At 36.6% G+C, this 12,710-nt stretch overlaps 1 protein-coding gene across 1 annotated transcript; it reads right to left on the bottom strand.

The window, feature by feature from the left end:
• Positions 1–514: 514 nt before the first annotated feature.
• On the bottom strand, positions 515–10,810 carry LOC131604032 (nuclear pore complex protein NUP155-like). Its single transcript, XM_058876521.1, has 13 exons — positions 10,423–10,810; positions 9,730–9,899; positions 9,131–9,257; positions 6,765–7,027; positions 4,902–6,552; positions 4,604–4,816; positions 4,224–4,471; positions 3,685–4,102; positions 3,288–3,478; positions 2,117–2,465; positions 1,413–1,631; positions 990–1,315; positions 515–834 (listed from the first exon to the last, which is right to left on the bottom strand). Exons 1-13 carry the CDS (start codon positions 10,579–10,581, stop codon positions 717–719), a joined length of 4,452 nt encoding a protein of 1,483 aa, XP_058732504.1. The 5' UTR covers positions 10,582–10,810; the 3' UTR covers positions 515–716.
• Positions 10,811–12,710: the final 1,900 nt, after the last annotated feature.

Here is a 12,710-nt window from a genome sequence, read left to right as displayed (position 1 = left end):
AAGTTATTGTTAGTTGGCTAAATAGAGTTATTTTTGCTTATGGTGAGAGATCATGAAAATTATTATAGTTATTCAACGGAAAGTTACTTAATAATTAAAGTAAAATGTGAAAAAAGGTCTAATGAGTAAAAATTTGACTACACCAATATAAGATTTTGGCTTTATATTATTGGTATATATTCTGTTAATTTGTCACATTTTTTGAAAATTTATTCATATTATTACCATAGAACTTACTATTTGTCACATACCTTTAGAACACTAACAATTTGAACATGGCTGTATACTGACGTTTAAAATTGTCAGAACATTATTCAAAATTAAAGTGAAAATAAAGCTATGATTTGATACAAGTTTGATTTTGGAGGTATAAATAAAGTCTAAAGGCAACATGCATAGTTAACTACTATGATTTGATACAATGCTGTGTGACTTGATATCAACTCTCACGGCTGTAGAAAACATCAGACAGAATTAAGCTCGAATGACAGCTTGGTTGACACGTCCATGGAGGTAGAGAGGCAGAATATTATATACCTCAAGATATGATATGATGATATTCTTAATGGATTACACAAGATTGATTTTGGAAGATTGGGTCAAAAATGAAAGAAAAAGAAAAATCACTTCCAATATGGAACATTTGAATCTTATTTCAAATAATATGTATTATTTCACAAGAGCAATTGATACAACATATTACATTGCAACAAAGATCAAAATCGACCATATGAATTAGGACTTATGAGCGACTCTTCGAGTTCTTTGAAGCCGCGGTAAACCACTTCTGTTTGGCTCTGTGGAAGGGCTAACCTCCGTACTTCAGTCATATACCTGTAAGTAAAAAAAAGTCAATCAGAGTAACACTTAAGTACATTGGTCTAAAAGTAAACAATGGAAAATGAGAACATTTGTTTTTGTTATTTCTTATGCAAACTTTTGAAAATATAAAACAATGTGAATATACATAAAAGTATAAGGAGGTTAACCTGTTTGCCACACTTGTGATCTTGTCCCGAATTCCTTGGCTAGCAACTGTACGTTCCAATGAGAATCCACCACCTAATATTATGGAAGAACCAGTGGCACCTGTACCCATCCTGTGTGAATATATAGACATAGCCCACTCACGAAGTACCACTAGAACTGATCTCAACATCCGTAATCTAAGATTTGGGGATGGCAAAATCGCCCCATTTGATAACAATTGATCATATGCGTTCAAGACAGGTTCTGCTGCACCCTTACACGCAGAAACAAGCGCTCTCGCAACATCTTCATCTCCAACGGATTCAACCCCTGAATTTAATCTCTCCTACAAAAAGACATGAATTCATGAAGTATAACATATATTAAAATTATAAAGCAGCAACAACTGAGAATATAAATTGTCAGCAAAATTGAGAATATACCAGTCCAGCCTTCTCCAGGTGAAGACATATAATGTCAAGCTGTAAAACAGTACCATCACCGGGATACAGTCGGGGTCCAACTCTCTTAAGCACTGAGCAAGCTTCAGCAATGCCGCCTCTTGAAATAGCTTGATCTATAAGTCTAGCCCATGTCTCTCGGACAATGCTGCTGTCACTATCACCCGAATAATTGGCAAAGTACAGCATCTCCAGGCATGTCTGAAAGAAAAATAGGAAATGAAGAATGTTAACACGAGATTGGATAAGTTTCAGAACTTCATTTTGTGTTATCAACAAGAATAATACATAACCAAGAACGGCCAAGCAGAATCGTGGCAGATACAGCACAATCCGAAATGCTTCACTTGGTTTGACCCAACAGAAAAGGTAAATCATGTCACAAAAAAGAAAAAAGGTAAAGGATTTGACAGAGGAGGAAATAAGTGTAGCAAATTTATGATGAGAGTGGCGACCGCAAATTTTTGTTTTTCGCTCTCAAAAAACTAACCAGACAATACATCTATTCTTTCCATCAACTAAACAATACATGGAAGTAAATAGCTCAGAATAATTCTAGATGCTAAAGCTCAAAAGACTCTGAAGGACACCTAATAATTGTTCATTATCAAACAATGTGAGCAACCAGATGAAAAATATCTGAAGTTGCACAAATCTACACACACAGCCAGAAAGAGAAGAAGTACCTCCCATAGCTTAAACGGAACGGCATATTCATTATATAACTGTGTTATGCTCTTCAAATCTGATGATAACTCCTTGGCTTTCTCCCGTGTTGCATTGGCATCAACAGTTGAACTGGCCTCAGGGACAATACCATTTTCAACAGAATTGGATGTACTCTGTAAAACCTCAGAACTGGAAGCCATAGCCTCTAGTTCGTCTTTTATTTTTATCTGAAACCGAAGAACAGCAAGCTTCCCTTCTATCATATCTAGTAATCCAGTGTCGCTGGAACTTCGAGTAGAACTAACCAACATATCACTATTAGTTGCATTCTTTGCCTGTAGAACTGCATTGCTTAGGTATTGACACCTAAATAATACAAAGCAAAAAACTATGAGAACAAGTCCATGCAAGCAAACTGAAACCATTCAGGCGATCTGAAATTCTAGAGAACCCTGTAGAGGACTTTAGGTGGAAAGGGGTATCAATGAAAGGCGTGTGAAATGCAGAATTTGGCACTAGAACAAGTACAGGCTTATACTTGTCAATGCATTTATGTTATCAAAAACACATAACACTTAACAAGCAATGCTCATTTGAAAACTAAGAGTGCATAAGGATTCAGGAATCAATTTCAATGCTTTATACGGCTAGGTCAAGTGTCAGCTTTAGCATCTTTTATGAGTGTTGATGAAATAACAGCACATAAATCCATCTAGAATATAAGTGGCGAAAAAACTCCAGCTCAACCCTGATTAACATGATTGAAATAAGATTTCTTTTCTTGAAATAAAAGACTTCAAGGTTCTCTTTTTCTTCAGTAAATATATTTCAAGATATACATCCATTTTTCATTATAATTGAGAGCACACTAACTCATCCGCTAAAGCTAATTCAAGGGGGAGGAGTGTTCTAAAGTCATTATAAGGAACACTTTGACCATATAGTACCTGGCCAATATGGGAGCTTAACAGTTTTATGCATGATGTCATTCATTATTTGGCAAAAAGCTCAGCTTGCCATCATAAACTGAATTCACATTCAAAAGATGAGATCCAATTATGGTGACAGTATTCACTAATGTGATCTATCCCGATGAGTTTTGCAGCAATCAAGCAACAAACTCTTCAGAAATCCAGAAGTTTCCAAATTAATACAAAAGGAATGACAAGGAATGAGGAACTGATTGACCTTTGTTCAAGAGCAGGAACTCCGTCGGTTGAAGGTCTTCCAGCTAGTCTTAGCAATGCATGAGCAGCAAGCATATGTTGTCGCTTCAAGACATAATAACGTGCCAAAAGTTCATAGTACTTGACTTGATTAGAGGACATAGGTGCTCCTGATTGGCCCATTGGAGAAGTTGTTGCAGTCACTGCACGAACCTAGCAGATAGGGAAAACAAAAGAAGATCGTGAAAATAATTAGCAAGATACAGTTTTTCTAAGAAATGTTGGGAAAAGTATGGATAGTGCGTTGTTTCTGCATGCAAAATGTATACAACTAAATCAAATACACAATATTTATGCTTTTGACCAAGTGAACGTTAGGCCAATAACAAATTATTGGACAGAAAAGGATAATAAGCAACCTCGTGTATGGGTTTACGACCAGCACTTTGTAAAAATGACAACAGGTCAGGGCCTCCATACTCTAACAGTTCATTCTCAAGACCTAAATCAATCATAGCCTGGTAAAGATACTCATGGAAAATTCTGTCAGGTGATTGGACACCCAGCTGAACAATTTGGCTTATATACTTTTTCCGAGAGGCTGGATCAAGCGCAGATTGTGAAGCAGATCTAACCGGAGAGCTAAATTCCTTCCGCAAGGTGTCACTGTCACCTTTAAGTGAGCGCAAAGCGCTGATAATTATCTCATAACACTGCTCGCGCTGAGCAAGTGCTTGTTCTCTGACTGTTGCATCAATTTCATCATTATAAGCATCACCTGCGGGGTCGATAGCCTGTGCCTTTTGAAGAGGTAAGGACACAACAGCTTCGTAAAACCTGCAATTGGAAAGTGTACTTGACATTGAGATTGAAGGCATGCTGGCTAATCATAGGCTATGGAAACAAATGATGATACATGACATGGAAATGGAAAAAGGCTATGAAAGAAAATATAAACCTTAAATCCTCAAAACGTTTGCAAACAGTGCGTAAGTCCGCAGACTCTGGAACTTTGCTTAAGGAATTCAATGCCTCACGAGCAAGAGTCTCCTTTTCTTCATCATCTATAGTCACAGCAGCTCTCTCCAGGGCTTCCACGGCTAAGAAGAATTTGTAATCGGACTCCTTGTAGTAGCTTGGACAACCCTCTCTTAATCTCTTACTAATGTCATCTACAGTTCCCCTGCCATCTGTACCAGTGTAATACTGGAGCAAAGCAATATAGTTATGAAAACTTATCATATAAGTTCCTAAAGTTAATTCAAGAAAAGAATTTACATTGATGTGTAAACTTTTGTAAATAAAATTCCTTTTAAGGATTGACTAAATAATATTTACCTCCATTAGAGCAGATATAAGCCTTGTAGCAAGACGGTCGCCATCCTCGGAACAAACAAGTTGATGAAATGTTAACTGAACTAAGGCTTGTTGAAGGTTAGCATCAAATCCTTGAACCAGGCGAGTGACGTGATGCTGAGAGAGGAGTTGAAGCAAAAAGAGAGCTTCACCGGACCTAAGGAGCAGCTGCCTAATGCACTCCATTGCTCTCACCTGTGGCACAGCAAACAGAAGTGAGAAACTAAACTAATAGCTTTAAAAACAACACCAGTGCGGACATTTAACAATATAGACCCACCTCCATGGCTGCTAATTCTGCAGGACTATATGGTAACCTTTGCCTTTTATTTGTGGCTCCACCACCATTGGATTCCATATTTCTGGAATAGGCACCAAACAAGTTTCTTACCATACTTCGGTCACCAGCACCCAATGCAGAACCACTGCCATACAGAATGGAACCACTAACATCTCCTAAACCTGCTACACAGCCATAAAGTCCCCTCCTCTGGTTCCTTCTAGATCTTAAGAATTTCTCTAAAGATCGAAGTTTGTGTTCAAGGACTTGCATAGCCCCAATGGATAGTCTGCATACAACTACTCCGTTTTCAAATGAAGTGCCTGAAGCACCTGCACTTCCTTTTATAACCATTACAGGTAGTTCCCATAGAGGAAAGAGTAATCTAGATGAACACAAACAGAGCCCTTCATGTGCACCTGAAAAAACAGGCTCAGCCTCCTGAACAACCTGACCCATGCTAAATCCACCACCACCAGTTCTTGTGTTTGATAATGCATTACTGCCTTCAAGTTGTGGCATGCCAACAAGTCTTGGGTCCTCAAAAGCTTCAGCTGCCTTCTCAGCAATAACATTGCTGATAAAATTTTCAGAATGCACTATCCTCGCAGCTAGCATTAGACACATTGCAGCTGCCTCCCCGGCACTAAATCGATTGAAGAAATCTTCTAAAACTGATCTCGGAAAGTTGGACTCTAATAGCCGCCTTAAAATGTCTAGTGGCCTGTTAAAAACAATTTCCATCATGCCCATGGTGCTGAAGATGACAATCCTCCTCCTTGGCAATATATGTTGGGTTGAGAGGTCCCCCCTTGCCCACAGTTTGCCCGACACCCTTTCACACGATTCCATTGAGCTTTCAAAAACACCAAACTCAATTTCTGAATATAGAGACTGCACAGTAGCTAAAGTATCTGGTAGAGGTAAAACATCGGCCACAGAAAGCATTCGACCTTCAACTGGTAAAGAAGATACGGATTCCCGTAGTGCCCGGGAATTCCTCGTACCTGTCCCTAGATTACCCGATGGTGATGACTGTGTGCTCGAATCCTTGTTTAAAACAAGGAGTGAAGGCATAGTAGGAGGTGAGGCATCAGAAAGAATAAGAGTTCCCGCAGAATAATAGGCTGCCTCAACTTTCAGTGAGAGATCCTCATTTTGTGGTCTACCAGCAAGAGCCATAGTTCCAAATGTGAGGCCGCCACTAACACCCCAAGGAGGAGCAGGCCTTGTTGTTACAACCTTTAAACAGCTAGGTTTGTGATGGTTGGTGTTGAATCCGTTCAGGCTTCCGCTAGTTGGAGAGGTGGATAGGTACATCCTTCTGCCATCTGATAAAACAGCAACAAGATGTAGCCATTTGGATTCAAGTGTAGATAAGGGTGAAATACTAACAATAGATGGCTTTGGTGATCGACTTGATGCTCTTGATCCACTTGATTGTCTGCTTCCATGATGTGCATCTTTCTGATTGACAAGATTCCTTTCTTCAGCCACTTTTTTTAATGGTCCATCACCAATTGGTCCAAGAACATAAACCTGAATTTTCATCTCTTCAGTTCTAGCATACAATATCTGTCGCTCATTGTCAAAAACCATTTCAACAACAGGGTCAACAGCTCCAAAATTGAATACATTTGGTATGACCCATCTGCAAATAACAGCTAAGACAGGTTACTAAGGAATTAACAAATCAACACTTATATGCGAAATTGAGGTGAGTATATGAATATGTGTGTGCACGTGTGCACGCACGCACTTAGATATCATTTACAAAATAAACATAGAATTCTAATATTATAAAAATCAAAATGAGTATTGCAGATAGTAATATTATACCACAAATAATAAAAAAGCAAGTACCTTGAAATTACACTTCCTAGACCAGCGGTGACACATACTTTTCTGCAGCGCTTTTGCCATCCTGAGCCAGTTGAATAAAGAAGCTCGTATATGTGGCCATCACGGCCAGCAAAGAAAATGCGGCCCTTGTCAGTACATGCTACACATGTCATCGTAACCCCGTCAGATGATACTGTATAATCTGGCAATGGCTGTAACGAAACTTCTGCAAATGGATCTGAGCCATCTGCTCCTCCAGAGCAGCACACTCCAACTAAAATTAACTGAGAAAAAGAATTGGGTAAGAAACAATACTGTCCCCACATGGAAGTCTGAAAAGAACATACTGCACTGGTTCATAGAAAACTTGTTACTCTTTAACTGATGGATAAAAGGATCTCATAACATGTTATTATAGAAATCCTATAGCAGCGTGTAGTGAACAACTAACAAAATCACCACACAAAAGTATTAAAATCTTGGGAAATAATTATTTTTAACTACAGAAAAATACCAGTATGCTGTTGGATTTTCTATTTTGGGAGATTCTCTAAAGGACATAAACAAGACTCAAAGACCTTGTTAAGTTTATAATTATTAAGAGCCCCACATCGTCCAGAATCTCCAGATGTCCAGTCCTAGGCGTGAGGGGTGTGTTAGGAGTCTCACATCGGACAATATATGGCATGAACATGTCCTTATAAGTGGGGGGTAATCCTCACCCTACAAGCCAGTATTGTAGGGATCAGTTAGACCCAACCACATTACTTAACAATAATATTATTTTTATGGGATTTGTCTATTATGGACATCCCAAAAAGGGTTTCAAGGAGAATAAAGGTGACCACTTATCACTTTTAGTAATAAAAAAAGGGGGAGAGAGATGTATTTTAATAAAATTTACAAAATTGGACTACTTTGTAGGGGTCCATAATAGACAGAACCTAGTTTATGTACTCTATTTATCTTCTGGAAAATTTATCATAATCCTAACTATTTCCTTCAATATCTTGATTCATTTAAAGGAAAAGACAGTAAACCATTTATATGCCGCAGTCATGCTTGAATAATTCTGTAGAGAAAATAATAACCTTAACATGGGCTAAATCATCCTCCCTTTCTAAAGTGCACTTGGTATCTATGCTATTAACGTGTAAAAACAACCAGGTATCAATCTCCTGTACTTAAAATGACCCCACAATAGAGCCATAATTATATCTAATCTTTTAACACAAAACCGTGTACTGAAACAATAATGAGGGCAAGAATATGTCCAAAAGAAGACTAACCAAACTACTTGTGATATTTATCACTGCTATTGGAAAACTTTAGGGAAAGTAGCTATCCTTCCTTAGCTTAATTCCAACCAAAGTGCTATTCAACCACAAAGAGAACCACATAAAAACAGGTTGATAGATTAATATGACCTATCAACAGTTCAGACAACAAACAATAAGGCCTTTTATCACTAGGTGGAGTCAGCTACATGAAGCGATTCAAGTCATAAAACCCTATCATGTAATTGGTCCAAAAAGATTAATTATCATTAAATTTCTCTAACTAGTTTGGTCTATACATTTCATTGATCTCCCCTCTACTTCTAATTTTGGACTATTCTACATCTGTCTACTCTTTTTACAAGTGATTCTACATGTCTTCTTCATGCATCCAAGCCATCTAAGGAGAGATTCTACATCTCTACTTTCTCCATTATAAGGGAATACACCAAATTTTCCATTAATTTTATTTTGTCTAGTATAACCAGTGTACATTGTAACATTTGTTTAATTAACGGTTGACTTTATACTACCCATCATTCATTTTAATACAACACTGCAGATGGAATTCAATTATGAGATTCCAGAAGCAAGAACATATAGCACTTCAAGAGATGAAAGGAACAATATTCAATTCAAAAGAAGAGCTAATAGAAGTGGCAAACTATTAGATTTGTATATTGAATCCAAGTCATCCATAATAAACCGGCTAGTAAGTTGAGGGATACCACTCTATCAATTATTTCCAGACCCTAACTATTTCCAATGTGAGAAGGTTTTTCCCAATACATCCCTAACACCCAACACATTAGGCTTGATGCGAGGATAATATGGTGGATGGCCCTAACCAATACGATCTGACACCATATTACGATTAATTAGCCCTTACAAAATTGGCTTGTAAGGTAAGGGGTGTCGCATTCTATAAATTATTTTTTTGTCTTTTCTTTTTTTGATGTGAGACTTTATTTCCCAATACAAACTAACACAAATGATGTTGCTCACGTACAAAATAACCAATTAACAGCATAACACAAAGAACAACTTCAGAAGCACAATATTTTAGTACAGAAGCCCTTGGAAGAGTATTAAAATATAAATGGACAATACCTCAACTGGGGTTGCTAAGATTAAAAGATATTGGATAGCTTCGACGAAAACACCAGGTTTTGATTTTGCAAGACTGACAGCACAAATAGCTTGTTCCTCCTTGCTATATTCAGGACACTGGCCATCCCTAAGGAAGCAGTAATGTTAGATTAGAAGTACCACAGCCCATTTAAAATATTGGTTCCACTGAAGTACAACAGTGAAAACAACTTTTAGCCACCTAAAACATTCCTCCATCAAATCAAATTATATACATTATTGATCAAAAAGCCAAAATAATTATAAAACAGAATTAGAAGTTAAACAATCAGAAGTTAAAACTCAAATAAATTTTACTTTTATGTTCAAATATTTTTAGGGTTAAACTTTTTTACTAAACTAAATGCTTAGTAAAATTTCCTTATCAACATCCATACAACAACTACTCAAACTAATAGCTCTTAAACCATTATAGCGGACCAACTAGAAACACCCAAATAAGAATTTAAGAAACAGTTATGGGGTTCTATAGTCACAACAAAAATGCAAGGTGTTGATTCAAGAGTGTGAAGGGGGCGTGTCCAGCCTCGGCCTTTAAAACACATCATCACAATACTTACCACTTATCAAAACGCCAAAGAAACAAGGTGTTGTCCACAGAAGCCCATGCCCTACGTATTTCTGGAAATATTCCACAAAAAGCAGTCCCTTCCCCGCCGGCTGCTCTGTACCTTTCAATAAGAACGGGAGGCAACTCCCATGTATTCGCTACCTCAACTAAAGGAGGCCACTGAAACAACAACAATATGCAATCAGACAGAGAAAAAGTGTAAAACTGAAGCACTATCACACATTTGCCTCTAAAATTAATCATAATTTGAAATGTATTCAAACATAAATCCCTTTTTCCTTCAACTCACTTTTAATCATAATCAATTTTGCAATTGAATATAGAAAATGAAGTTTTTTATTCAATAATTAATTTTTTTCACTCAATTTTTTTAAAATGAATATATCCCAAACAAAAAATCACTCTTAAATCACTCTTTCCTATAACTCACTTTTGGCCATAATCAATTCCCTAAAATCATTTTTGGTCACCACATAACCTAACACACCCTATTTAACCTGGAATACATAACAATACTAGTTTATCATTCTCCCCAGTAATGTACCCAAATTACCTCTACTCATTTCTCATGAAAAAAGCGAATGTTCCTTACACAATTCTACACTAACAAATAGCAGAATGAAGCTAAAAACACATGAATCTAAAAACAACAATTCCAATGGTTCAAATTGAAGAACAAAACCTCTCGTGGATGAGTAGAATACGGATGGCTAGCATATCTGGAAGCTTCCAGAGCTTCTTCTAGGTCGAGCTGAGACGAAACTTCACGGCCAATTCGATCACTGACAACAAGACCGGCATTGGTGACATCGCGAATCACAACCTCGTCTTCCCACGACATTCCACCGCCGACCGGAGAAGATGAAGAATAGAATTGAAACAAGAAGAGGACAAATCTAGAGAGAGAAAGAGAGAGGAGAGAGAGAGAGAGAGAGAGAGTGAACGGCGAAGTAGGGTTTTGAGGTGGGTTTCGTAATTTGAGAGTGGCGGGCAAAATTTCTGGTTATCGAAATTAACAAGTACTAAAAAGTAAAATAATAATAATAAAAAAATTGTTATTCAAATTTATGTTTGAAATAATAGCGTGAGATTTCAGTCAAAGCAGAAAATAATGGCTTAGAGAATTGAGATTGCTAGATTGGATTCACTTGTACTAGTACTAATTTTTCTATCTCTATTCTCTATTGGTTAGAAAGGTAAAAATAAAATATGGTACTATTAATGTTTATTTAGTAAAAAAATGTTTTTATTTATTTATTGGTGGGGTATTATACGATCATGTGACATCTTTGTGAAGAGTTTTTGTTGCTTTTGTTTTGAAAATATATACATGTCGAATCGGATGTTATGACATATAGTTCAACATTAGAAAATTGGTCTTCTTTTCAGAGGGGAAACTTCTTAATAAAAACTTTGATTTCTTTTTTCATAGAGTTGTAGTCAAACCATATTTCCTTCATATTCCTAAATATCTTCTCAACTTTCAAGATTTTATCTAACATATTAGAACCATTATTCAACATATGAGCAAATTAGAACAAAACCTCTCATTATACATAAGACTCTCTATCATGCTTCTATAAAGACTTTGATCAGCATCAACATTATTATCATCTTTGGTTAGTTTCACATGTGTTACAATAGGTGTTCTCTTATGAGTCATGACTTGTCTTTTCAAGATCAAACTTTTTCATTATACTTTTTGCATACTTGCTTTGAGAGATAAAGATGGTGTCTTCTATTTGTTTTACTAGTATGCCAAGAAAGTGGGTGAATTTTTCTATAAGACTCGTTTCAATTTTTGACTGCATCTGTTTGACAAATCGTTCCACCCTCTTGTCTGGCATTCCTCCAGCGACAATGTTATCAACATAAATTTAGGCTATCACGAGCTTTCCTCTATCATTCTTCACAAATAGAGTGTACCCTTAATCAACTAAACATGTCTTGTTTCTAGTTACGTTACCATTTTCATTATATTAATTTTTGTAAATTTATTTGGTACCAATAACATTCACATCTTGAAACTAACTCCCAAACTTTGCTTCTTTTACATTGAGATGGTTCCTCTTGCACTCTTGCATAGCATTTATTCAGAATTCATCAATCAAGGCTTCCTTGATGTTTTTAGGTTTAATCTTGGAAATGAAACAAGATTTGACAATCATATCTCTAAATATGGTGGTGACTCCTTCATTCAGATTTCCTATAATATTTTCAATAGGATGATCTTTTTGAATTCTTATAGATGGTCCCTTGCTAGTTTGAGGATTTTCAACGTTTATGTTTTCAAAAATAATGTCAAACTCCTTGGTTGGACATCTGATGGGACATCGATCTGTTGAGGGAAAACATCATCTTCAAGATCTTTCTTATCTCCGAGAATATAATTTATGATAACAATTATTTATTCAATCATTGCCTTCATATGTTTGTTATATATCACATATGCTCTGCTATTGGTGGAGTAACCTACAAATATTCCTTCATCACTCTTATAATTCATCTTTCTCCTTTGTTCACGGTCTACTAATATCTAGCACTTGCTACCAAAGACATGAAAGTACTTGACATTGGGTTTTCTCCCTTTCTAAAGCTTATACTTAACCGCTTTGGTTTCAGATCTTGCGGACACACGATTCATAGCTTTAGCCCAAAAGTAAGAAGGTGGATTCTTGCGTGCAACATGACTCTAGCTAACTCTTGCAAGGTTATGATTTTGTGTCCAACCACTCCATTCTACTAAGGTGTGATAGGTGTTGAGAATTTATGACTTATCCCTTAAGAGGAATAAAACTCAGAGAACTTGGAGTTCTCAAATTCTTTACCATAGTCACTCTTTATTTTAATTATCTCACTTCCTTTTTTATCTTGGAAGACAAGTGCATAACTCTTTAAAATATAAAAAGCGTAAGATTTTATTTAATAAAGTTTGTCCGGGTGTACCTTGAAAATCCATCTACACACACA

This window comes from Vicia villosa, linkage group LG5 (genome assembly GCF_029867415.1).
Source record: "Vicia villosa cultivar HV-30 ecotype Madison, WI linkage group LG5, Vvil1.0, whole genome shotgun sequence".
In the NCBI taxonomy this organism is placed as follows: domain Eukaryota; kingdom Viridiplantae; phylum Streptophyta; class Magnoliopsida; order Fabales; family Fabaceae; genus Vicia; species Vicia villosa.
This window is presented reverse-complemented; position numbering and strand designations above follow the sequence as displayed.

Excerpts from the sequence above, each read along its gene's own strand:
- LOC131604032 (XM_058876521.1), bottom strand. The coding sequence starts at position 10,581 with ATGTCGTGGGAAGACGAGGTTGTGATTCGCGATGTCACCAATGCCGGT. Across the intron at positions 1,316-1,412 it reads ACCTGGAGAAGGCTGGACTG|GAGAGATTAAATTCAGGGGT; the intron begins GTATATTCTCAA and ends GTCTTTTTGTAG. Across the intron at positions 835-989 it reads ATCACAAGTGTGGCAAACAG|GTATATGACTGAAGTACGGA; the intron begins GTTAACCTCCTT and ends TTTTACTTACAG.